Raw genomic sequence first — 25211 nt, 5'->3', positions numbered from 1 at the left:
CAGGTGACAGGGAGGGTGCTGCCCATCGCGGCGTCCACAGGGGTGTGTGTGGGCCCTGCTTTCTCTCCCTGGGTGTGCCGCCCCATGTGAGAAGGGACAGCATAGCTGCCACCTCACCTTGGCCACCTCAACACCCAAGAAAGGGATTCCAGGACCTCAGAGAGCAAAGCCTGAATCCCTGCCCTCCAATCTGGCTTCCCTGGTCCACCACAGCCCCTCTCCCCACCCAAGGGGGTTGCACCTTGACCCCCGCGGAGAGCCCACTGCCCGCCACGCCCCTCCCTCGCCACCTCCTGCTGCGGGATCACTGCCCACCACGTGAGCCACGGCGTCCTGGCCACCCTCCCAGGCAGCTGGCCCTTCCCTGCGCGGCCCTTGGCAAACATGGCCTCACTACTTGGAAAGTGCCCTCTTCCATCCACAGGGCTTGTTCCTGCTCAGCCTTCCAGTGCCGGGTGACACATCCCCTCCTTCTCCCTGGACCTCCCTTCTGTCCCCCTGTGGAGAACTCTCTCCAGTTGTAACCAGAATTTTTCTGGGTGATGATCCCTGTAATTCCTGTCTGTCTGCAGACTGTCCAATCCTCCTCAGTGAGGGCAGGGACATGTTCACTGCTGTATGCAGTAGGTGCTCAATAAATGACTGTCACATGACTGAATAAATATCTTGATTTATTTCACGACAGTCCGTTGGCTTTTTCCTGATAGTGTCTCTGGGGTCCTGGCTCTGGGTGCCAGTCCCATCCTCCCGCAGGCTGAGTGGACCCGTGGTCCATTCAGGAGGCAGGGGACATCCTGAGGGGGCAGTCCAGGGCTCCAGGGATCCCCTTGCAGCTGGAAGGAAGCTGGCTCCTTCCCGCTGTTCCTGAAATTGAGGGTTTGGAATTTTAACCCCAACAAGTTAATTCCACGTTTCCCGCCCCGTCACAGCCACAGAGGCGCCACAGAGCGGCCGGGAGCGCCCGGCGCCCGTAGCTTCCCTCTGTGAGCCGGACAGGATGGGTGAACGGAGGCCCAAGTCACTTGTTTCTGTTTTACCCTGAACACGGCGAGAGAGGGCAGTGGCCAGGGCTGCTGGCCTCTCTGCTTCCGGAGGGACCTGGGCTCCAGGGAGGACACCTGCAGCTGTGTCCCCAAATGCTTCCCTTGGGAACTGGACCTGCGAGGAGCGGTGGGCTCCCTCACTGGATCCTGCATTCTCCCAGACCCAGGATGTGCTTCCAGACACCAGCCTGCCCCGCTCATGGGTATCCCGGGGGCTGACCATACTCATCCTGCATTTGACCTTCAAAGCCAAAAGGTTCTGGTGACCCATGAGGCTCAGTTCCCTCTACTCTTCTTTGAGGCCCAGGCCTCTCCCTGTTCTCCACATGGACACGCCTGGAGGGCGGCGCTGGTTTAAGCCAGGAGCTACTCTTGGCCTCACCCCACAAAGAGAGGCTGAGGCCCATGGTCACCAGCCGGTGAAGCCGGGCCCTCCTGGCCTTGCTCGAGCTCAGGCAGGCTGCCTTTGCTGATTTCACAGGACCGATTATTTTCCTGCCTCCAATGATTACCCTTTAACCTACTTTGCGTGTGTGTTAAAATCTGCGTGACATAAAAACCGCCACTGTGACCAGGTTTAAATGGACACATTCTCCAGGTGCAGCCATGCCGCTCCCCAGCTCTGGGACACCGTCCTCACCCCCTGCCACCCAGCAGCGGCTCCCGGGCCTCTGCCTCCTCACTGGGCCCCACCAGCCTGTTTTCTGCCTGTTCCGAACCTCTGCCATCAGGGGCCGCCGTCACCACGTGGCCTGAGCACCTGGCTCGCTCACGTGGCCTCACGTTCTCAAGGCTCGTCCCTGTGGCCCGAGTCAGAGCCTCGCTCCCGCACGTGGCTCAACGGCCCGTAGTGCGGACAGCCCGCACTTTGTTTACCAGGTCACCTGCTGACGGCCTTTAACTCACTATTGGCTGAGGACTATTTCCTCCCTGACAACCTGGGAGCGGCCCCTGGCACCCCGGTGCGCTCGGGGCTCCTGGCACGTGGTAGGCATCTGTGAAGGAACGGGCAGTGGCAGGGCAGAGGCGGGCCTCCCTGGCAGGCCTCCCTGGCAGGCTGGCGACTGGCAGAAGGCCCTCCCCCACCTGGGGCCTCCTGGGCCTCTGCCCCTCCTACCTGGAACCTGTGGGAGCTGAAGAGCTTCCTGAACGTGCTCCTGAAGTCGCGGGCAGGCCTGGGCGCCGGCCTGGGTGCAGCCTCGCTGTCCGCGGCGTTGTCCTCCTCGCCCGAGGCTGGCCCGTGTGGGGGCCGCTCCTTCTCCTCCTTCTCCTCCTCCTCCTCCTCCTCCTCCTCCTCCTCCTCGTTCTCCCATTTCTCGTAGTTGATGTTCCAGGCGTGGTAGTCGTCCCCCACCACAGTGAAATGCCTCAGGAAGTTGCTCATCCTCTGGGTAGGAGCCACCTTGGCCCTGTGGGTGACCTGGGCGGGACAGAAGGCAGAGCTGGAGGCAGGGCTGATGGGGGAGCAGGCCCAGGTGGCCCCAAGGTGCTCGGGCACCCTGAGCACAGCCACAGGAGTCTCAGTGGTTTCTGTGCTTTTATTTTTAGAATCCAGGGCCTCAGTGTCAGCGAGGCAACAGGAAACCCCAGACCCACCAGGCCTGTCCCTGCTGACTGGCTGGCAGGAACCAGCGGAACCTGTACTAGGACCCTGTCACAAAATACCCACAGCAAGCCCAAGTGTAAATACCGGAAGAGCCGCCCTGCAGTTCAGACCTCACGGCCGAAACCTGGAGGTGAGCGGGCAGGGCGTGGGGAGGAGAGTAAAAGTGTCACAGAAAAGTCGTGGGGCACTCTCTCCCTCCATGCCACAGATCCATCCTGGATGGACAGGGGCGGCAAATGGAGTTTGTCCTAAGCTCATCCAGTGCTGTTTTAATCACACTGACAGTTGCTTAAAGAGAAAAAAAAAAAAAAAAAAAGAAAAGCAAGTATTCCATCCCTTTACTTGACCCACCTTATCCTACCAGATATCAAATTTTTTACCAAGCAATATCACAGGTATGAGTACAAGAGTAGGTGATACAACATGCAGAACAGGAAACGAGTCCAAAGAGACCCATGTCCCTGGGGAAACCTCCAGGTAGAGTAGTACCAGTTTACACCAGTGGGAACAGATTGGAGAAGTTAGGGGAAAAAAAGAAAAATCCAGTCCCTGCCTCACACCATACACAGAGGAAATTTCAGATGCCTTAACATTAACAGGTAGATGTTAAAACAAAACTTAAAGCATCAGAACAAATACAGGCAGGTATCTTGATGCTCTCAGGATAGGAAAAGATTGTGTAAATAACACAATACATGCAAAGTAGATTCAACTCTATCCAAACCAAAAGCTTTCATGTGACATGCACGTGTATACACACAAACACGCATCCCTGCGAAATTAAAAGATATTCCCACAGACCTAGAGTAAATATCTGCGATGTACTTAATAATAAACAAAGATTTGCAGTTCAGAATATAGATAGAAAGAAATCTTATAAATCAAAAAGAAGAGGAAAAGTCACCGGGCAATGGATGTTAACAGGCAGATCAGGTTAAGTAAGAGAAGATGCAAAGGGCCCAATGCCCAACCTCACTAGTACACATCTTTTCACTCCTGAGATTGGCAAGAATCTTCAGAGTCTCCAATATCCAGTGCTGGGGATGGTGTGAAGCAGCAGGGTCTCTTGAACCCTGAAGTTAGGAATGGATGCCAGCAGCTTCATTTTGGGAAGCAATTGGCATCGCCTGGTCAAGTTAGGTTGTATCTTAATCATATAGTGATTCCGCCCCTTCACAGTGTCCAAAGAGAAACGTGCTCAAGTTGGTGATGTGTTCAAGAATCTTCACTGCAAACAGTCATTCCCATAAACGGTGGGCCATAGGAAAACGCCACTTCCCTGTTCACACGAGGGAATGCTATACAGCAGTTAAAAACAAAGAACTCACAGTAGATCCCTCCTTCCCTGGCTTTAGGTGCCACATTCTCCTGGTTCTCCTCTGTCAGTCTCTCTTGCAAGATCCTTGAGAGGAAGACCTTATATTTAAGTACTGGAATTCCCAGGGCCTGGGCTCTGCCTACCTCTCTTCTCCATTTTTAAGTACCAAGGGGATCTCACCGGGCACCATGGCTTTAAAAACCATCTCTAATTGATGATACTCAATATCACTTGAAGCTCCATCTCTCACCTGAACTCCAGACTCAATGGCCAGTTGCAGGCAGAGCATCTTCCTTAGTTTCTAACAGGTAACTCATAGCTGGCACATCTGAAGCAGAACTAGCCATTCTTCAGCCAAACTGTCCCCATTTTAGTTTAGGACATTTCAGTTGTCCACTTCCTTAGACCCAAAACTCGAGCATCATTCTCCATTCTTCTCCCACCCAACTTTGCCCAACTGTAAGTCCTTCTGGCTCTGCTTTCCAACTACATTCCAAAGAGGACATCTCTGGTCCCAGCCAATCATTCCTTGTCCTCTGCTGCCTCCCAGTAACCATCCTCTATACAGATGTAGAGAGAACGTTCTAAAACCGAAATGAGATCATGCCACGCCCTCACCCAAAGCCCTCGGATGGGTTTTCACTGCACCTGGTCCCCCTTCCTGGACATCTGCCTGGCTCACACCCTCACTTAGGGCAGACTTCTGCTCAGATCTCACCTCCTCTGAGACCCCATCACTCCCCAGTCCCACCCGTTTCCATTCCCTGCTTCTCTTCTCTTCATTACACTTCTGCTGTTAGATCTTGCTTGTGCACTTATTATCTGACTCAAAGCTCCATAAGAGTGGGACGTTTCCCTGTCTTGTATAACTGCATATCCAAATGCCAAGAACAATGCTTTGCACTTAACACTCAGGAACACTCATCTGAGGGGCTGAATGAATACAGGAATGTAGATAGACCTTTGAACACGTTCAGTGTAAAATGAAGATGTGGAATAATATGAACAATATAATGCCACTCAAATGAAAATTTAAAATTCATGGAAAATATTACTGTATATTGCTTTTGGATTGTGTAAAAATGTGAGCATAATCATAGAAGAGAATGGATTTTCTGCTTCTGTCTATGCTAAAGTAACTAGTAGTAGATTATCCTTCTTGCTAGAACAGATATAAAACTAGATGAAATTTATAAAACTAGATGAAATTTAGCTGGGCACAGGGGTGCACACCTGTAATCCCAGTGACTTGGGAGGTTGAGGTAGGAGGATCAGAAGTTTGAGGACAGACTTAGCAACTTAGCAAGACCCTGTCTCAAAAGAAAAAATAAGGGCTAGGGATGTGGTTCAGTGGTAAAGCACCACTGGGTTCAATCCCCGATATTCCCCCAAAATATTATTATCTCTGAGAATAGAGAATCACATGATTTGAGCCCCACAATCACCCTAAATTTTGACCTGGGGGTATTTTCTGGACTAAGGAGGTAAAGACTGTGTTCCAGGATTATTGAGTCTCCCTCTTTCAGGGAGTACCATAGAAAAGGAAGCTGTGCAGAGAAGGATCTCCAAAAAATGGACTTTGACTGGGTCCTAAACATATAGAGCAGACTCCAGGAAGCAAGGAAAACATAACTTTCAGGGGTAGAGGGAACTCCTGGGGAGTTGTGAATTGAACAATGACCAGAGGTAGCACAGGGTTGGATTGGGGGATGTATGAGTTTCCAATATCCAGAGTAGATTTTATGGGACACCTAAGCATTTGTAGAAATTCCAGAAAAGCAGGTCACAGAAAGAGACCTAATCTAAGCCTACAGTAAGAGCTACCGTAGACTCATCCCGACAAAACTTTTGAAAAGTCTTGAAAAGATCAAGCAGATCCCTAACTAACTGTTGGAACAAAACTCAACACTCGGTTGGGGAAGACAACAGCATACACTCAACAACACAGAATACATATTGTCCAGCACATGATAAAAAATTACTAGATAAAGAAGCAGAAAAGCATGGTCCACAACCAGTAGAAAAACTGGTTAATAAAAAACTCAAAATGGACACAGATAAAGGAACTGACCAACAAAGACTACTCTAACAAATACATTCAAAGATTTCAAGGAAAACATAAATTCAATGAAGGAACAACAACTCACAATAGAGAAAATGTAACTATGAAAAAGATTCAAATGGTTACTCTTGGAACTAAAAAATACATCTATGAAATGAAGAATCAATGGATGGGATTAACAGCTGATAAGATACTACAGAAGAAAACAACAATAGTTGTGCCCCATTTGTGTACAATGAGCCAAAATTTAAAAAATTTAAAAAATAATAAAAAAAAAGATACTACAGAAGAAAAAGATCATCAAACTTAAGGACAGAGCTAAAGAAAACATAAAGTGAAAAGAAAAATGGCTAAAAGCTTAAAAAAAAATCCTGAGGGACAGTATCAAGTGATCTAACATGTTGGTGTCTGTTGTACTGAAAGGAGATGATAAGGAGATTAAGGAAGAAAAAAATGTGAATAATTCATGGCTTAGTATATCCAGATTTGATGGGAAAATATAAATCTATATATCCCAGAAGCTCAATGAACTCCAAGCAGGAAAAACATACAAAAGAATGTACTAGAGGGAGACATCAGATTCATGATCGTGGTTCCCTCAGGGAAGGGTAAATGCTGTAGCAGTGAAGATGTGAGAATCAAAAAGTACTTGAACTCTACCTGAAAAATATCCTTTTACATTATTCAGAGATTTGATTAAAATATAACAAAACAAAAGATTAGCATCTGCCCGTTCAGGTTGAGGATTATGTAAGCCTTTGATAATATTTCATTCTTTTGTATTTTTAACAATTTTTTTTTCAAAGTAAGATGAAAAAATCTCTCTCCACCTTTGGTGCACACTCCAAGTTTTCTCCATGATAAGGTTCATGAGCTTAGAGAAGCTCAGCGCGCAGAGAGAAGACCTGGGTTGGGACACCCACGTTCCGTGAAAGGGGACATTTCAGAGATGCGGAGCAGGACTGGATGGAGGTCAGCGAATCAGCAGCATCACACTTGGGAGAGAGGAGGAGACACAAGCTCTTTGGCTCCTGGTCCTCTGTCCTATCCTCTGTCCTATCCTCTGTCCTATCCTCTGTTCTGTGGGACCTTATACGTTTCTAAGCTCTAAACTCGGTCAGAGAACACCGCCTCTTTCACAAACCTCGGAACCCCTACATTTTCTGGTTAAGTGCCTTGGGGAAGCCCCTGGCACCTAAAGACTGCGGGGTGAGCTGAGCGGGGTGTTCAAGGGGTGCTGCTCCAAAATGCCACATCCGGGACTCCAGCTGCCTCCCGCCCCTTCTCCCATCTTCTTCAGGCACCTTGGGAACCTCAGACCTGAGATTTCCGCAGAGGCTGGAGACCAGAGGACAGCTATGAGCCCCGCGTGAACCCTGAGGGCTCCCGCAGTCTCTTGCCTTCTGATCCCGGGCCGTCTCCAGCTCTCTCCTCACCTCCACAGTTTACTTCCTCCTCTGCGGCCACCAGTCCGAGCTGTCATCTCCACTGCCCAGGAAGGCCACACAGCCTCCAATTGATCTGATTCATCCAGTGCACCTGATTCTCCACCCAGCAGCCTGAGAACCCTCACCCTGAGCTGTCACTGCTGCCTGCTTCCCCCTATAATGGCCCCTCTTTACTCTTCCAGTAAAAGTACAAGGCCTCCTGTGATGTACACAGCCCCATGGGGCTTGGCCTCTCTCCTGCCCCACAGCCTGCTCACTGTGCTCAAACCGCACGGGTCACCCTGTCCCTCCAATGCTCCAAGTCGCCCCAGTCTGAGCCCTGTTCACTCAACTGGAATGCTCTCCTCCTCACTCCGAGCTTGGCTCACTCTTACTCAGGCTTGAAGTCTTGACTGAAATACCACTTCCTCCCAGAGGTCCTCCCTGACCCCTGAAACCTAAATATATCCTCTCCCAGTCTGATCACCTCTGATCACCCCTGATCACCTCTGATAACTTCTGATAACCTCTCCTCGCAGTCTCGGCTTTTCCTTGAGAGCCTTATCATTGCTTCCAACTGGAAATCGTGTGGTGTGCCATTGACATATTTCTTCTCTCTCAGCGTTTAAACTCCAGGAAGGTGGGGTCTGCGTTCCCTGAGCCTCATGTGACATCTGACTCATGGTAGAAGTTCCTGCATACCTGTCAGCAAAGGACACTGGTGCTCTGCCTCCCACACCAGGTCACAATTTCCCCCAGAAACATCACCTGGGGACCAGGGTTGCCTCAGCCATTTCTCTGCATGGTGGAAGCTCAGGGTGCTTTGCAAAAACCACATGTGTATTTATTTCAGAGAGGAAAGTTTTCTTTCCGAAACCTTGTGACAGGTCAAGAGGCAGCTTTTAGTAATTTGGGATGGAGATATTTGTGGCACCCAGCAGAGCAGAAAATCATTCTGTTTTTAAGTCAAGACTGTCATGGCAGAAGCAGAAGAGTTCCAGAAAGAGGCTAAGGCACTGCTGACCAGGGAGACTGGGTGGCCCCTTGGCACTCAGGGGAAGATGGTGGGTCAAGACACAAGAGCCCTACCCCACGCCTGGCCGGGGCCGTCCACTCATCCCCAGTGAGAAAGACCCTCCCGTCCTCCACCTTTGCAGCCTCTGTGGAGTCCGCTCACCCACCTGCTGTTGGCGCCCTGCGATGCCCAGATCCCTCTGACACGTGAACTGCTAACGGAGTCCCTTCGTGCCCGAAGCTTGGTGGAACTTTCTGTCACTTGCAACCCCAAGAATCTGCACCGCAGAGACACTGACAGGGACACTCCCCAGCTCCCTCTCCCCTGCATGAACCCCAGCTGTCCCCACTACCTCCTGACACTCCTGTCTCCCAGGCCACCCTCCTGGATCGAAGTCCAAGCCTCCGGTTCCTACTGGCTCGACGGCGACACCCCCATGGACAGCTGACCACGCTGATTTCCTCCCGTCTCGGCTGCCCCCTCAGGCTGGGTGCCATGCTCCTGCCCCCGCGCTGGCTGCCCTGGGCTGGGGGACCCTCCCGGCTTGCTGGGCCCGGCATGCCCGCATTCTCAGGTTGCTCACTCAGAAATCAAAGCCCGCAGCCTGATGCCTGAGGCTCTTTAGTTTGCTGTGACCCAAACTGAACTCATTTCTCCCTCAATCTGCTGCTCCTTCCAGTGGGTTCCCAAGGGCATGGCCCTGCCCCCACCCGGCTGCTGGAGCCAAGCGCTGCCCACTGTCCTGGGCTCCTTCCTCCCTGGAGCCTCGGAGGCGCCACGTGCTGGAGGCTGCGCGTGCCCCTGAGCCTCCTCTCCAGCTCTCGCCCTCCCTGGACCTGGACCCCCAGCAGCCTCCGCCCTGGCAGGCTGGTCCTCCGTGCAGCTGGCCAGGGGCCTCCTTCTCCACCGCGGTCAGGCCGAGTCTGGCTCCCTGCTGTCCCACCCCAAGGCCATCTCAGGATAAAGAGCGAGTTGTCCTGGGCCTGGGCTGTCCTCGGGGGCCCCTCGCGGGCCTCGGTCTCCCCAGCGACTCCGGACTCCTCGGGCTCTGGAGTGCACCCACCGTCTGCTCCTGGGCTCCACCCAGCCTGTCCCCGGGTCTGGCAGGCCCTTCTGCCCCTCTCGTCCCCTGTCCTGGGCAGAGATCTGCCTCCCCGGGAGGCCTTCCGGCGGTGCTTCCTCCATCTCTGTCCCCGGCCATGACCTCTGTGTTGCCTGCCTCCCGAGCCTGGCTGGGGACGCTGGGGTGCGGTGGGGGTGGGCCGAGACCCTCCCTCCCTCGGGCACAGGGAGCACAGGCCCCAGCGCATCCCGCGGGAGGGGGAAAGCCGGGAGGACAGACCTAGAAGGCACCATCTGCAGCAGGGGAAAGTCCCCAGGGAGGGCCACCCCACGACTGCAGAAAAAGGCACCTGTTTAGAAATTCAGGCCGCTCCCCATTCCCAGAGCCTGACAGCCTTCCGGCCGTCTCCCCTGCTCCCGCCCAGAACTGCTCTTGGGGACTTATCTGCTTATCAGCCTCCACCTGATCCAAGCTCCAGCAAGGCCCGGGGTGGGGCAGCTCCTGCTCCCGTCCTCCTCCTGACCCCTCGTTCCCATCTGAACTCTAGCAGCTGCTGGAAACCAAGGCCTTCCTTTGGGGTCTCGTGGAGGGAGGCGACTCACCCCAAATCACACACTGCTGAAATCCACCCCTGGGCCGCCACGTGGAGACCACGTTCCAGGACCAACCAGAACCCGGAGGGGGTGGGCAGCCAGTGACCGCAGATCCCCCAGCTAAGGGGGTTGAGCTGTGGTCCCCAAGCTCACGCGCCCTCTGAATGTGACCTTACTTGGAAGGTGGGACTTCACACAAGTAATTAAGGATCCTGATAAACTCCTCCTCCGTTCTGCGACGGGTGTCCCTGGGACGAGAGGAGGGGACGCGGCGATGGAGGAGACTGGGGTGATGCGTCTGCAGGCCAGGGACACCCAGGACCGTTGGCCCACCTCGGGGACCAGCCCGGGACGGATCCTCCCCAGAGCCTCCAGAAGAGCCAGTCCTGCCGACACCTCGAATTTGGACTTCTGGCCTCCAGAACCGAGTCAGAAGAAATTCCCGTGGCAGGTTGTGACACCAACGCAGAGCAATCCGAGGACCTCGCACTCTGTCCCTTCATCCTCCTGGGACACAGATCCCACCTGGACCCAAGGAGCAACCGTGCTTCCCCAGAGGCCACCAAACCACTGCACAGACGTAGCGCATCTCTGCCGCCGCTCCCAGCAGGGGCTCCCTCTGCGCCCAGCTTGAGGCCAGGCCCACCTGCTCTCGCTTGCTGCCCGATGCCCCTGATGACCCTAAGAAGCAGGTGGAGTGGCAGGAGCAGCCTCTCCATCTGCAGGAGGGAAAACGGGCACAGAGAAGACAGAACCGGCCCCAAGTCACTCTGAGTCACCACCAGTGGCGGGTGATGGACAGGGTCCCAGGCACTCCTGGAGACCCCCGGAGGCACGTCAACAGGAGTGCCCTCTGTAGAAGGGACACCAGACATTCCCTTCTTTATTTTTTTTAAGGAGACATGGTCTTGCTATGTTGCCTAGTCTGGTTCCAAAATCCTGGACTCAAGTGATCCTCCTGCCTCAGCCTCCCAAGTACCAGGGAATACAGTCATTTGGAAAAAAACAACAAAAAAGTATTTGTCCTTCAGCTGTGCCAGGTACCAGTGTGCAGGAGGAAACGGGGCGTAGACGGGTTTCTATCAAAATTTATCCTAATGAGAGACACACGTGCATAGCCCTGCTAGGTCAGCCCCAAACCGGAAACAACCCCAAGCTCTGTGGCTAAATACACCACGGTAGATCCATGCTGCGGGGGGCATCCAACACAGAGAGCCTGGCTGAAAGTCCCGATCCCCGCGTACAGGGAACGCTGACAACCTCCCAGCCAACCGGTTTCTTCCGAGATGGGCGGAGAGTGGGACAGGGATGTGGGGTGGACAGCAACTTTCCTTTTTTTTTTTTTCCTATTAGTTTTAACCTTAAGGAAGATCTAGCTTTTAAAGAATTAAATGGTGAGCTGGATGAGGTGGTGCACACCTGGAATTCCAGCAATGTGGGAGCCTGGATCACAAGTTCAAAGCTGGCCTCAGGACCTTAGCACGGCCATAAGTAACTTCGTGAGACCACGTCCCAAAACAAGAATAAAAAGGGCTGAAGATGAGGCTCAGAGGTAAAGCAGCCCTGGGTTCCCTCCTAGTATAACAAAAAAAAAAAAAAAAAAAAAAAAAAGAATGAAGTGACAAATGAGTATTTAGTAGGGGTAGGGAGAGAATGAACCAAATATCTATATATGACTCGAAGCCCTAAGACACCAGAATAACAAAACAAAGAAAGATAAAAGTCAAGAAAACTTTCTGGAAATAAAAGCGGACTTTAAAAAAAAAATGCCATTTCTGTAGGTTAAAACTGGTAGAAATGGATCATTTAATAAAGTCCAACCGAACGGATCTTTGCCTGCAGACATACACATTAGTTTAGCTGCTTAGGCTGAGGACTTGTCCGTGTGGAGTTGTTAAAAATGAGAAGCAAACGAGAAACCCAGGCTCAAGACCTAGTCTACCTGCTTCATTCCAAGACACGCTGCCGAGGGAAAACGTGGCAGAAAAGATTTTTCAAAAACAAGAATGATGGTCACGGTAAAAGGGGGAATCAGGCCCGGGCGCGGTCTCCTCACCATTCAGACGGGGACACCGAGGCCCCGCAATGTGGCGACCCACCCAGGCAGTGGCCGGTGGGACTCGGCCCTGGGTCTCCACCAGGTGGGCAGGAGAACTGTCCCAGCCCCGCCTTGGTCCCGCCCGCCACTGACCCTCCGCCTGCCACCGAGTCCGCTCTCTGGCCGGGAGGTGTCCCCGCGCCTCCTGCGCGAACCGCCTTCCACCAGGGAGCGAGAAAGTTTTTAAGGTCAAGGGGCAGGAGCCCAAGGACTCGGTCCCCTCCTGCGTCACCAGCCCTGCCTGTCCTGTCCCGACTCCTCCCTTGCTGGAGGAGTCGGAGGCCCTGCTGCGCCCCTGGGGGAGGCCTCGCCTGGTGTCCGGGTGCCTTTTCCCCTTTACTGATTTTATTCTGGGCCCTTTTGCTGCAAAAAAGTTTCAGAAGTACATCTGCGTGCTGGCGGCCGGGGGCTGTCCTGGTGAGGCGCTGGGGCTGGCTGGGCTGGGGACCCCTGCCTGTTCCTTTATTTAAAGCTTTTCCTTGGTGTCCCATCGCTCTTCAGTGGGAGCAGCCAAAATGCCCTCCGAGGCCCCTGTCCCTGCTGCAGCCCTGCCCCCTACCTGACCTCACCGTCTACCTCTCGCCACTCTGGCCATGCCGCCTCCATTCACCTTTCATACCAGGCAGGTTCCTTCAGCCACAGGGCCTTTGCACATGCAGCTTCCACTGCCTGGAATATGTAACCCTGTTCTCCTTGTCATCTATCTTCCTTTCCTTCTGTCAGCTCCCTCTCAAGCATCCCCGCTCACGGGAGCTGGCCGGGGCTCGCCCACGGCATGTTCACCACCCACCTATCTGGGTGACTGCATCTGTCACCCCTGCCCCTGTCTCAGGGACACACACGGGAGGGAGGCTTGAGACCCTCCCGCAGGGGAGGCAAGGCGACTTGGAGCCCGGTTCACCTGCCCCCTGGGAGCCCGTGTTCTGAGGAATGCCTATTTTTAAAATCAGGGAAGTCTTTAAATAAGCGTAGAAGGTTTTCCTCCTCTGGGGCGGGGAGGAAGTAAGTCTGAGGCTCATGAAAACAAGCTTGTGCCCCTCGGCAACCGGCCAGCGGGAGGGGGCACCTACGGGCTGGAGCCCATGTGGCGCCCAGGTCCCCACCTGTGCTCCGCCACCTCTCCGGCCTTCCTGATTTGACAGGCTTGGCTGCAAACCCGGCTCAAGGACCGTGAGGCTGCGTGGAGATGATGTCCACAGGAGTGGAAGGCCACTGGAACTATCTCCAGAGCACCTGCGGTGGTAGCCGCTCTCTGCAGAACTCTTTACAGCACAGGCAGGAACCCCGTCAAGGGGGCCCCCAAATGTCTCCATTTACAGATGAGCAAACTGGGAACAGAGAGGCCAAGCAACTGCCCCAGGTCACACAGCCAGTGAGAAGTGGAACTAGGACTCTGACCAGGGCTGCCCAGCACAGTGTCATCCTCGTGTGTGACCCTTGTGAACACTGCCCAGCCTATGCCAGCTCACGGCTGATGAAGCCCCACGCTGGGTGGGAGTTGGGCAGTACCCTGCAACGCCCTCAGACTTCACATCCTGCCTCCTGGCGCACACTGACACGCAGTCTGTAGCTAATTCTATACTTACTAGATACTCGGACTTCCCATTTTATCCTCTTCTATTTCTTAAAAGTCTGGTGACCGCCCACTGAATGGATTTCAGGACCACCAATGAGTTTGAAAGACACTGGCCTAAGGGGAGAGGCTGCCTGTTTCCCTGGATGAGGGAGAAGATGAGAGAGAGGTGAGAGGGTCCAAGTCTGTAGCAACAGCCAAAAGGGCATAAGTTGTGCTACTGATTTTACAAAAAGCAGAGGAAGAAAAATTTCTAGTTATCCAGTTAGAAATTAAGAGTTGTGCTAGGCTCTGTGGGGCAGGCCTGTCATCCCAGCGACTTGGGAGGCTGAGGCAGGAGGATTGCAAGTTTGAGGCCAGCCTCAGCAACTCGGCAAGACTCTGTCTCAAAATAATAAATACCTTAAGCAAGGCTGGGGATGTGGCTCAGTCATATCGTGCCCCTGGTTCAATCTCTATAACCTAAATAATAAGGGTTGTCACCAGTGTGGCTCAGGCCCAGGGCCAATGTCTTGGTGATGCTTCAGCCATGGGAATGACAGCTGTAACAGTTCAGGGTCCCCTATTTCCTTCTCCATTTCACAGAGGGGCCCTGCTCGGCCCAACCGGTGGCTCCTAGCCTCAGCTGTATGTTGGAATCACTTGGAAACTTTAAAAAGTCCTAATGAATCTGTAGATTCAGAGATTCTGATTTAATTGGCCTGGGTGTGGCGATCGCTAATGTGCAGCCAAGGCAGCCAGCACGGGGAAGGCCACACAGCTGCACCCAGCGCCTCCAGGCAGAATGAGCCAAAGGGCACCTAGGCAGACAGGTGGCACGCGCCTGGAATCCCAGGGACTCGGAGGCTGAGGGAGGAGGATCACAAGTTTGAGGTCAGCCTCAGCTCTGCTTCTCACTGGCTGTGTGATGTGAGGCAAGTCACTTGGCCTCTCTGTTCTCAGTCTGCTCATCTGTAAACAGAGACAACTTAGTGGACTGTCTCGAAATAAAAAATGAAAAGGGTTGGGGATGTAGCTCTGGGGCAGAGCACCCTAATTCCCAGGCTCCCCAGAGGGGGCCGGCGGGTGCCCCTGTCTGCACTGGGCTGAGGAGTAAGGTGGACCCGTGGGCCCCTCGTTCCCACCGTGGAGCGTCCCGCTCTGTGAGCTGCCCCCAGGCCCCCGGCAAAGCGCTTTCCACGCAAAATCCTGACGCGTCCTCCACCGTGACTCTGCAAGCTGGCGCCCTTGTCCCCGTTTTACGGAAGAGGAAGACCAGGGCTCAGAGGTGGGGAGAGGGACCCCGGCAAGGGCGGAGGGAGGCGTCCACGGTGGGATCACGCGAATCCACCACCGCGCATCGGGTCTGCCGGGGCGGAGAGCCGGGTCCCCTACGCAGTGGAGAAACGGGCGGTGAGAAAGCTGCAGGAGGCCGGGCATCAGGAGGCGAGGCGCCCGACGAGCACCGGCCGGGAGGCGGCGGGGCTGCCCACGGTCCTGCCCGCTGCCCGGGGCCCGCCTGGGGGAGGTGACCCCCGGGCCTGGTGCAGGTGGGGCGGGCGCCGCCCTGCCCGCCCTGGTCCCCGCACCCGCCTCACCAGGCCCCTGCCCGCCCTCCCAGGGACAGGGGCAGAGCCACCCCCAGGACGCAGACCCGCCCCCTCCCCACCGCGCCCCCCTCCTCGGATCTGCATCCTTTACAGTTACAGTCAGAGACCTGGAGGCTGTGTCCTCCCTCCTCCCGCCAGGGACAGGCCCAGCCTCAGCCTCTTCCCCGGCCCAGCAACGCACTGGATTTCCGGTTTCTGTTTCACGCCTTTATCACCCACTCTAAGGCCGCCTTTGCTCCACTTTTTTTGGGGGGTGCTGGGATCGAACCCAGGGCCTTGTGCTTACAAAGCAAGCACCCTACCCACTGAGCTGTCTCCCAGCCCCATTTTCTCTGCTTTGACAGCACTGAAACCCGCGTTCGCCTTTCAGTGGGTCTGGTTTGCGTTGTCGCCAAAAGTTCTATTTTTTCCCACGGTGCGAGGGTCAGACCCAGGGTCACGGGCTCCACCAGGGAGCTGCCCCAGCCCCGCCTTTGTCTTCCCAGTACGTAAAATAATGGCACATGTACTATCAACAGCACCTGAAATGCTAAGAAAATAGTGCCAAAAATGGCTTTTTCCTTTTTATGGATTGCTTCCCATTAAGGAGACGACTACACTTGGTGTGAACATCCGCACGATTCCCTTTTTGTTTTCTGGGGGAGGGGGTACAGGAATTGAACTCAGGGGGGTCGGCTATGGAGCCGCCTCCCCAGCCCTACTTTATTTAGAGACAGGGTCTCACTGAGCTGCTTAGGGCCTCGCTGTTGCTGAGGCTGGCTTTGAACTCACCATCCTCCTGCCTCAGCCTCCCCAGCCACTGGGATGACACCTGTGTGTCACCATGCCAGGCTCTGTCATGATTCTTGATACAAACTGTCACCTTTCTTCCAGCACAGCTGTGGGGATGCCCCTGAGCCGTCCTGCAGGGGTCCTTTCTGGTTCACCTAACTTAATAGGAAACTGCAAACCAAAGAAAAGTCCCTGCTGTTTTCCTGTTTCTTTGACACTTTGTAACTAGCGGTTCCTGGAACGCAGGGAGCACCTAACTCTGGCAGCCACTGGGCTAACCGCGAAATCCAAGGCTGTGACCAGTCCGGGTCCTGCTGACCCTCGCGGGGCTTCTCGGATTTGCTACCCTTAGCTCTCTGGCTCGACCCTCCGCAGCTGGCCTGGCTGGACCCCAGAACCCTGTGTGAATGCCGGAAGGGAAAGTCAGCACTTCTTTCCCCCCCTTGCAACTTCTGCAACCAATATCCCCCAAACCCACCACCCTGCACCCCGGATATCAAGGTCAGAGCTCATCAGTCCTACTTGGATAGCCACTCAGGACAGCCACGTGATCCCGGAGGCCAAGCATTTGCTGTGAAGTCAGGCCAGGTTGAAATCCCATTTGATACTTCCCAGCTGTGTGATCCCGAGCAAGTGGCTTTACTTCTCTGTGCCCAAGTACCTTGACCTGTTAAGATGGGACGCTAAGGAAGAGCCCGGACGGCCTCAGCTTTCGCCTGGTGTCTGAGACCGCTGTCTCCTTGGTCCTCCAAAGGAACCTTCAGGGGTCGAGGTGGGAACTAATCTTTTTGTCATTTTCCAGATAAGGAAACTGGGGCAAAGGGAGGCAGAGGACCTGGCCTTGTGACTCAGGATTGTGAAAATGGGAAGCTGGGATTCAAACGGGTGGACTCAGGCTCCCAGGCTGCCTGGAGGTCACGTGAGACCCTGCCACGATTCACCTCTGTGGCTGTAGACAGGGTGGGAAGGCCCCGGGCAAGGGTCTCTCAATCCTGCGGGAAACACCAAACAGAGCTATCCTCGGAGCGGGGAGGCCCTTCGGCGCTGCCGGACGCCCCAGGGAACTCACCTGTACGTCACTGGAGGCCATCTTCCTCCGCCTCTGGGTCTGGAAAATAAGAACAGTGGTTTGCGTCCCTCATCCTGCTGCTGCTGCCCAAGCCCGGGCCTGGCTCCTTTCTACCAGAGCAGTTCTACGTTAAGTTAGTTTCCACAGAGTCTGAAGAGCGCAGAGCTCGCCAGGTCTGCAGAAGGACACGCATCCCGGACACGCCCCCCCCCCCCCAAGAACTGAAGACGGGCACGGCAACAAACCCCTGCGGGAGGACTGGGTCCACATTTGGAGATGGCAAACGGTACGTGGGAGAAGTATTCACCATCTCTGAAAGGTGGGAGCCACCCGTACGTCCGTGGACGGGAGTGGATGAACAGAATACGGCACGTCCACGCCACAGAATATTACGCAGCCATAAACAGGAATGAAGCACGGATGGCTGCCAAGACACAGCGGAGCCCTGAAAACACGATGCTAAGAAAAGGTGCTGGACACAAACGTCGCACGCCATGTGACCCCATTCGTGTGAAATTTCCAGAATAGGCAAATCCACAGGGACAGAAAAAAGGCTGGTGGTTGCCAGGGGACTGGGAGAAGGGAAGAGCGGGGAGTGGCTGCTTAAGGGGATGGGGTTTTCTCTTAGGGTGATGGAATGTTCTGGAACTAGATATAGGAGATGGCTTGATGGCTGCTCGCTAGACTGAATTAGGAGTTCAGAATGGTTGACTGTAATGCTATGGAAATTTCTCTGCAATGCCAAAGCCGGGCATCGTCCTGCAGCGAGGGCCGGGGGTCTGGGTGGTTGGCTGACGTGCATCTGAGCAGCGGGGGTTGCCCAGCCTGCATGTGTCGCTGTAGAAAGAAGACAGACAATCCCGTCGCAGCACGGCGGGTGCAGGGCGGCCCCTTCCACGCAGGAGAAACACACATGTGCTTTACGAAGCTTTTTTATTTTAAGTCTATGAGGGCAGCAGCCAGAGCGTTCCCAGCGGTCCTCCTTGGGAGCGGAGGGAGTGACCTGGACTTGGGCTGAGTGGCTGCCCGCCTCCTCTTTGCTCCTGCACAGTCTGCACTTCAGCAGTTCTAGATGGGCCGTCCTCCAGGGGCCTGCTGAACCCGGAGGGCGTTCGTAAGTGGAGACAGATGTGAGGCAGCAGAGGCAACAGAGCGGGAGGAGGAGGAGGAGCAGGGGAGTTGGTAGGACAGGCCACCAGAGTGTCCCCCTCCGCTGGGCCTCACTGAGGCTGACCACAGGCTTCTGATAAATGTGGGTTGTTTTAAGTCACTGAGTTGTGGTCATTTGATGGGCAGTGAGAGGAGACCAGGATGACACCCCTGAGCTGGTCCCAGCGCGCTGAGGGTCAAGGACACCTCCTGTGACAGCCACCCAGGAGCCCCCTGCAGGGACAGACGGGTCTGTCCACTAGTGATGGACAGTTAGGTTGTGTCCAGGCTTTTCTTGCCCCAATGTGCCAATGAGGGACTCTAGGGGCCTCGGGCTCTTTTTGTAGCTAAAGAAGTAAAATATCAGCATTTTGGAAAAACATTCACATACAAAGAAAAAGAAGCAAAAACCCCACGTTCTCCTCTCCCCAGACGGAGTGCACACGGGACTGTCCAAGACGGTCCTGCCGGCTGGCTAACGGAGCCGCTCTGCAGCCCGCCCGGCGCCCGGGGCCCTGCCCCGTCCACACCAGATGGGCTCCAGAGGCTCCATTGCCACAAACGAAGGGGAAGGGAAGACTGAGGTGCCCTGGAGAGCCCCCTCCTTGAGACGGGAAGCAAGCACACCCAGCAAAACACCCGGCTTCGCCGTTCAAGCAGCCGAAAACGTACAGCCCCCACGCTCTCCCCGCAACCAGGGGAAAGGGACAGAAGTGGGGCGACGCGTGCTCATGGCCCGGGTGGCTTCATTTTGGAAACTGTGTTTCAAAGAAGTCACTGGACGGCAGACGCGGCGTTGACGCGCGTGCTGGGTGCCATCTGCAAGAGCCCCGCTCAGCGAGCAGCTGACAGGCGGCGGCCAGGTCTGCGCAGGGTGGAGAAAGAGCTCTTAAGCAACAAGCAGGCAGAAGTGCAGGCCGCGCCTGAGGCTCTGCTGGCTTCTGTGCCCAGCTCTCTGACCCCTCCCTGGACGCCAAGTCCCAGGCTGGGTGAAGAGGCAGGGAAACACGGTTGGCTCCAGGGTGGGCTGACGTTCAGCCCCGGCGAGCTCTCGGCCCCAGGGCTACGTGCTGGGAGGAGAGGACCCAGTCACGCACTGGCGAGCAGGCGGGCCAGTGGCGCAGTCAGACCCTGAGGAAGTGACTGTCAGTTTCCTGAATTTCAAGGGCGCCCATCATACGAAGACTGGGGGGAGAGGCCTCCCTGGGAAAGGGAGAGCCAAGAGCTCGGGAGAATGGGAGGCTCCTGCTGGAGCAGAGCGGCGGGAGATGAGCCAAGCATGGAGCGGGAGGATCGCAAGTTCAAAGCCAGCCTCAGCACCTAGGCAGACCCTGTCTCAAGATAAACAACAAAAAGGGATGGGGATGTGGCTCAGGGGTTAAGCGCCCCTGGGTTCAAGCCCCAAAACCCCCCCAAAAATTGCCTGGGGCTCCAAGTATGGAGGGCTGCTGAGGAATGCTGGGGTCAAGGGTGGCTGCGGCGAGGCCTGTGAAGATGGCCGCAGGATCTTGGGGTCAGAGTGGGAACACAGAGGCCAGACTCGGGTGCTGGGGGAGATGGCGTGGGGTGGGGAAGGGAGCACCAAGGCCCTGCGGCGAGCCAGGCTGGGCCAGGGCACGCTGGGCTTCCTCCTCCTTGCTAAGCAGTGTGGGTCTGGGAGGGCCGGGGGCCACAGAGGAGTCTGGAATTATGCCAGGCTCAGTGCAAAGCTGTCAAAACCCTGTTCGCACCAGCTCTCTCCCCAGGGACTCACAGGGGAGAAGTTGCTGGCCCCAGCCTGGTTTTACTCAAGTTCCCAGTGGGGCTGTCCGGAAATACTGCAGCTTTGAAAGCCCCAGGCAACCTGAGGCTGCAGGGGCCCAGCCGAGAAGCCCCTTCAGAGGGGTGGAGAGGGGAGTGGAGAGGACACAGCTGGGTAGGGGGCTGGGGCGGGCGCCAGGCTAAGTTTACACCAGGCATCTCAATCTCCTCAGCATCCTGTGAGGTAGGCACCAGGCTGAACCCCAAGGGCAGATCAGGAAACTGAGACACAAAGCGACAAAGTCACACGGCTTAGCCTGCAAGAGCCCTTGCGCCCGGCAGAGGAGCCTCCTGAGGGAAGGCTGGAGGTTCCTAGAGGGGGCTGGCTGAGAGAAATGCCCCCTCTCCCCAGGAGATCACCCCAAACCTAGCCCACCATTCTTGTTCCTTGGCACCCCTGACCCCAAGAGGTGGGTGTTCAAAGCATTTCCAGGTGAAGGATCTGCGGGCCGGGCCTCCCTCCTGCAGGGATGGGCGTCGGCTCAGTTCAGCCTCCTCCTCCCTTCCTTGGAAGGAAGCACCCCGCCCACCTTCCCTGTCCCCCAGTCTCCCTGGGCCTCAGTGGGCTGGGGCAGGGCAGAGGGACCAAAGGACCAGGGCTGCACACAGACCTGGCTGCAAGTTAAGGCTCAGCCTCCAGGCTCGGCCTCCTTCGGCTGGGCCTCCAGGAGTCTCGGCGTCCTCACCTGTGAGAGGGAGACAGTGATGGGCCCGGCGCCACCTGTTGCTGCCCTGCGGTGATGAAGCGAAAGCGCCCGGCCAGGTCGCGCCCTGCGGGAGAGGACGGCTCCCGGACGAGGCCGTGGCGGGAGGGCTGCCCTGCAGGTGCCCGGGCCCGCACCCGGCCACACGGGGTCCGGGGGTCCCTCCCCGCGCGGGGCCACGAGCACAGGGGGCTCCCGCGGCGAGCACGCCACCGGGTGCGAGGGGTCCCGGCTCCGCGGAGGCTCGGGCGGGGCAGCAGGGCGCGACCCCGCCGGGCACTCACCGCGCGTCCGCGGCCACCGCACGACTGGCAGCCCCGGCGCGCCGCGCCTCCCTCCCTCCCTCCGCCCCGCCCCGCCCCGCCGCCTCCCGCAGACGGACAAAGGTCCCCCCGGTGGCGGCGAGTCGCGAATCACGGGAATCCCGGCCCGCGGCCGGGGAAGGGGCGGAGGAGGGACGCACTTCCTTCCTCCGCGGGGAGGAGCGAGGCCTGGCCCCCGGCCTCGGCCACCCCTGCCTCCCGACTCCACGGGTGGCCCGGGCCCGCCGTCCCCAGCACTGTATCTGTCATGCAGGGGGCGGAGGGTGGCAGAGTGTCCTAAGGGGGTGGCCAACCTCGAAGTCCCCAGGGCTCCCCTTGATGGGCTGAGGCTGGAGGAGAGGAGGGGGCGCCCTGCTCCAGGGCTGAGGTCATCAGAGGAGGCCCGCTGGCTCCTGTCCCCCTGGGCCTCCAGTTTGTCCTCTTAGCTTGTCTTCTTCAACAGACCACTGGTCCCAGGCTCCCAAGGGCGGAGGCCATCTCCTGCACATCTCTGTGCTCCGGCTTACTCATGCGGGACACAGCTCAACCCCTTGGGGTGGTATGAGTTTCCTGTTGCTGCTGTAACATGTTGCCACAAATCCAGTGCCTAAAATACCACAGATGTGTTCTCTTACAGCTCCGGGGACCTGGACTCTGAAGTGGCTCTTACAGGGCTGAAAGCAACTTGCTGGCCCGCCGTGTGCCCCTGGAGGCTCCAGGGAAAGCCAGCTCTGCCTGGTTCAGCTCAGAATTGCCTGTGTTCCTTGTCTCCTGACCACTCAGTCCCACCTCTGCTTCCCTCTCTTTGCCCCTTCTGCCCACCTCATAGGAACCCTGTGATTTCTGTAGGGGAGGGAAGTGATCACTACTTCCCCCTTGGTTCTTCTGTGGACTTTTTGGCTAGATCTGGGAACCCAAGAACTGGTTGTCAAGAGAAAATCATGAGAGTCATCTCAACTTCACACATGCATGTGATCTTCCCAAGAGGGTGAAGTATGCAGAAATGACCAAAGCATGACGTTTTCACAAAGAAGTGTCAGGTCAAACAAAACCCTAGGGACATTGCTAAGAGATATGTGGAGGAGAGGCGATGTGGAAGTTTCTGGGTTACTTCAGAGTGCTTGTTGATTCAGGCCAATTGTAACCCTAATTACCGGTTTCTGGGGACTAAGGTGCTTTTCCAGCTTTGGCATGAGAAGGACATCTCTCCTAGAAGAATCTTTATGGTGTGCTGCTGCATGTAGGGAAACATTGGCCAAATGGCCCTTTCTCAAATCACAGATCTCAGGTGACTGGACTTCAAATAACCAATATTCCCTTTTTCCATATTTTGAGATGACACATCTTTCATACCTGGATTTCATCGGCCCCACCGGCACAATCCAGGATCCTCTGCCATCTAAAGATCCTCTGCTTTTTCACCAGGACAAGGTCCCCTTTATCACGGAAGGCGACAGACTCACGGGTCCTGGGATTTAGGACTGGATAGTTTGTGGGGCTTCGTCCACCTCCCTAGCGATGTTTCCAGTGGCTTCTCTCCTACGGCTTCGGCTCTTCCCGGTGCCACTGGGCAGCAGACTTTCTTAAGGCCACGTCCCCGTGACGTCTCAGGCTGTTATTCTTACAGCTGCCTTCCAGACCCTATGGCATGGTCTGGTCCATTCTAAACTTCTTATATTTCATCAAAAACTCTGCTCTTCCCCCAGGGCCAGTGGACAGAGTGGAGAGGGTGTGGGCACTGTTCTGCCCCGAGGTCCCCACAGTGGGACTTTCCTACAGTGGGGAAGGGAAGAGGGAGAGGGCGGAGCCACCCCTCACCTGCCAGCAGGCTTCTTGGGTCCTGCTGGTAGTTACAAGCCTAGTACAGGCAGGTGGTGGCCTCCAGAGGCTAAGCTCGGGCCCTGGCCCCACCCCCTACCAGATTCCTCTTTCCGGATCCTTCCCAGTGACCGTCTCTGCACCACACCGCAGTGGTCCTAGCAAGGCCTTCAGCTCCCAAACTCAACTATGTCCTGGGGCCTCCAGTTGGGATCTATTTCCATACTTTTGGGGACATAGGAGCCCACGGAGCAGTGTAGTATTTCTGGAGAATTTAGTAATGTCTTCAACATTGCCATCTTCACTGATATTTTCCTATCTTCTCAGGAGACAGGAAAAGATCTCAGCTGTGCACAGAATTTGGCACTTGGTAGGTGCTTTACATTTCCATTGCATAAATTAATGAGTATCCAGCATCAGAAGACAGATGTACAATTATTGCTATGATTCAACACAATACTGAAGATTCCAGCCAACACAATAAAACAAGAAAGAAGTACAAAAATTGAAAAAAAACTCTTCATTCACAATCACTGGACTTACTTCCAGAAAAATCTAAGAGACCTACATACTATTGTGCCACTGAGTAGCAGGCCCGTTCTCGATACTTCCTATCACATGGAGGAATGGCCTCTGCCCGCACAGAGTCCCATTTTGGGGAAGTGAGGCCAACCATCCTTAGGGCAGAATAACCTGTGGTCCACAGAAGGAATCCAGAAGGCCCAGGAACTTGGGTGGGGAAAAAAAAATTACCTCTTTATTTTCATTAACCTCTAATTGAAATTTAGCATTTTCTTTCATTATGAACATAGGCAACAAAATCTCTGTTGCATTTGCAATACCAATACTTTGTATCAAACAGATGTTTTTGAGATCATATCTCAAAATAGTACTTGTATTTACCACTACAAAGTTATAAATTATTGGCAGCTGACCTCACAGTTTAATGCATTAACCAATAACTTCATGTATTTATCCTAATTTGAAAATGAAGGGGAACTGCATTTCAAGGTAACTTTGTAACACAATGCATTGAAAAGCATTACTCTGAGAAGCACTCAGAGGCTTCATCAGATGGCAACAACCCCAGGTTACAAAAAAGATTTAGGAACTGCTTTAGAGGAAGGATTCATTCTGCTTTGGGCAATGCCATCCCGGTCCCTCCCCAGGGAGTCCCTGCCCACCCCCACCAGTCAGCCCCGTTTGCCTGTCAGTCATCATCTCAGGATTCTCTAGGTGTCCCGCTTTTTGATGTTCGCGGAGCATTTCAAGGAAGATCTAAGCCCACTCCTAGGGAGTCTGTAATTGCTTGTGTCCCAGAACATCTGGGGCTGGGCCTGCAGTCCAGTTTGGACATTATGCAGAGGGAAGAAAGGGCTTCCTCTGCTGGTTTTGGTTTCTCCGGGGCAGTGTTTTTAGCCTCTGCAGTTGACTACTTCCCTTCCTAGGGCATAAGCCAGGTCCTGCTCTAGGAGAGTATGAGAACACGGAAAGGAAGAGAGACAAGTAGAAGAGATTCAGCCAGGGGTGCAGGGCTCTGTGTGGGCTTCCCAGAGTTACATCTGCTGTCTGGGTGCAGAAGCGCCTCCCCAGCAGATGTGATTCATCGACAGCAGTGACAGCCACATGACGGCGTCGTATGAGGCTTGGGTACTTATTTGCGACAAGGCAGCTTTGTTAAAAGTGCTTGCTGCTGGGGCTGGGGCTGTAGCTTGGTGGCAGAACACTTACCTAGCATGCATGAGGCCCTGGGTTTGATCCTCAGAACTGGAAAAAAGAAAGGAAAAGGGAGTGGTTAACTTGATCCGCTTCTTATCACACAGAAGAGCAGAAGGAGCATAGGAGCTGGCGTCAAGGAGGCCCGCACCCCAGTCCTGCTCCGTCCCTTCCTTTCCTGGCTGAGTGATTTTTCATTAATTTAGCGAATCATGTTTGAGTGTCAGCTAGGAGTTGGGTACTGAGAGCACGGAGGTGAGCCAGACAGGTAGCTCCCACCTGCCCTCATCCCGCCCGCTCCGCAGGGAGGCAAACGAAGACCCATGACAAAATGGACAGTATTCAAGCGGAGCGAGCAGGGGTCCTGGCAGAGAAGAACAGAGGTGGGGATAGAGATGGGGACCCATGGAGCTGTGCGGTCAGGGAAGGCCTTTCTGAGCAAGTGACATTTAAGTTGATATTAAAAGATGAGGAGGAGCTGGCTGTGAAGAGGAA

At 55.0% G+C, this 25211-nt stretch overlaps 1 protein-coding gene across 4 annotated transcripts in view; it reads right to left on the bottom strand.

Annotated features, from left to right (window-relative positions):
- The window catches only part of Hvcn1 (hydrogen voltage gated channel 1), a 32517-nt gene extending 7751 nt beyond the window's left edge, over positions 1–24766 (bottom strand). Inside the window, exons 1-4 of one of the 4 annotated variants that reach the window (XM_047562246.1) lie at positions 24732–24766; positions 20788–20862; positions 17228–17266; positions 2161–2463 (exon numbers count right to left, since the gene is read on the bottom strand). In XM_047562246.1, the coding sequence (XP_047418202.1) occupies positions 2161–2463; positions 17228–17248 (324 nt within the window). In that variant the 5' untranslated portion in view covers positions 17249–17266; positions 20788–20862; positions 24732–24766. Of the gene's footprint in view, positions 1–2160; positions 2464–17227; positions 17267–20787; positions 21213–24731 lie in introns of those variants that run through there. The other 3 variants (XM_047562245.1, XM_047562247.1, XM_047562248.1) reach the window with 3 other exon arrangements.
- Between the last annotated feature and the right edge of the window lie 445 nt (positions 24767–25211).

The sequence above is a fragment of the Sciurus carolinensis genome, chromosome 8, assembly GCF_902686445.1.
Source record: "Sciurus carolinensis chromosome 8, mSciCar1.2, whole genome shotgun sequence".
In the NCBI taxonomy this organism is placed as follows: Eukaryota; Metazoa; Chordata; class Mammalia; order Rodentia; family Sciuridae; genus Sciurus; species Sciurus carolinensis.
The sequence above is the reverse complement of the archived record's forward strand: the minus strand, read 5'-3'. Positions and strand labels throughout refer to the sequence as shown.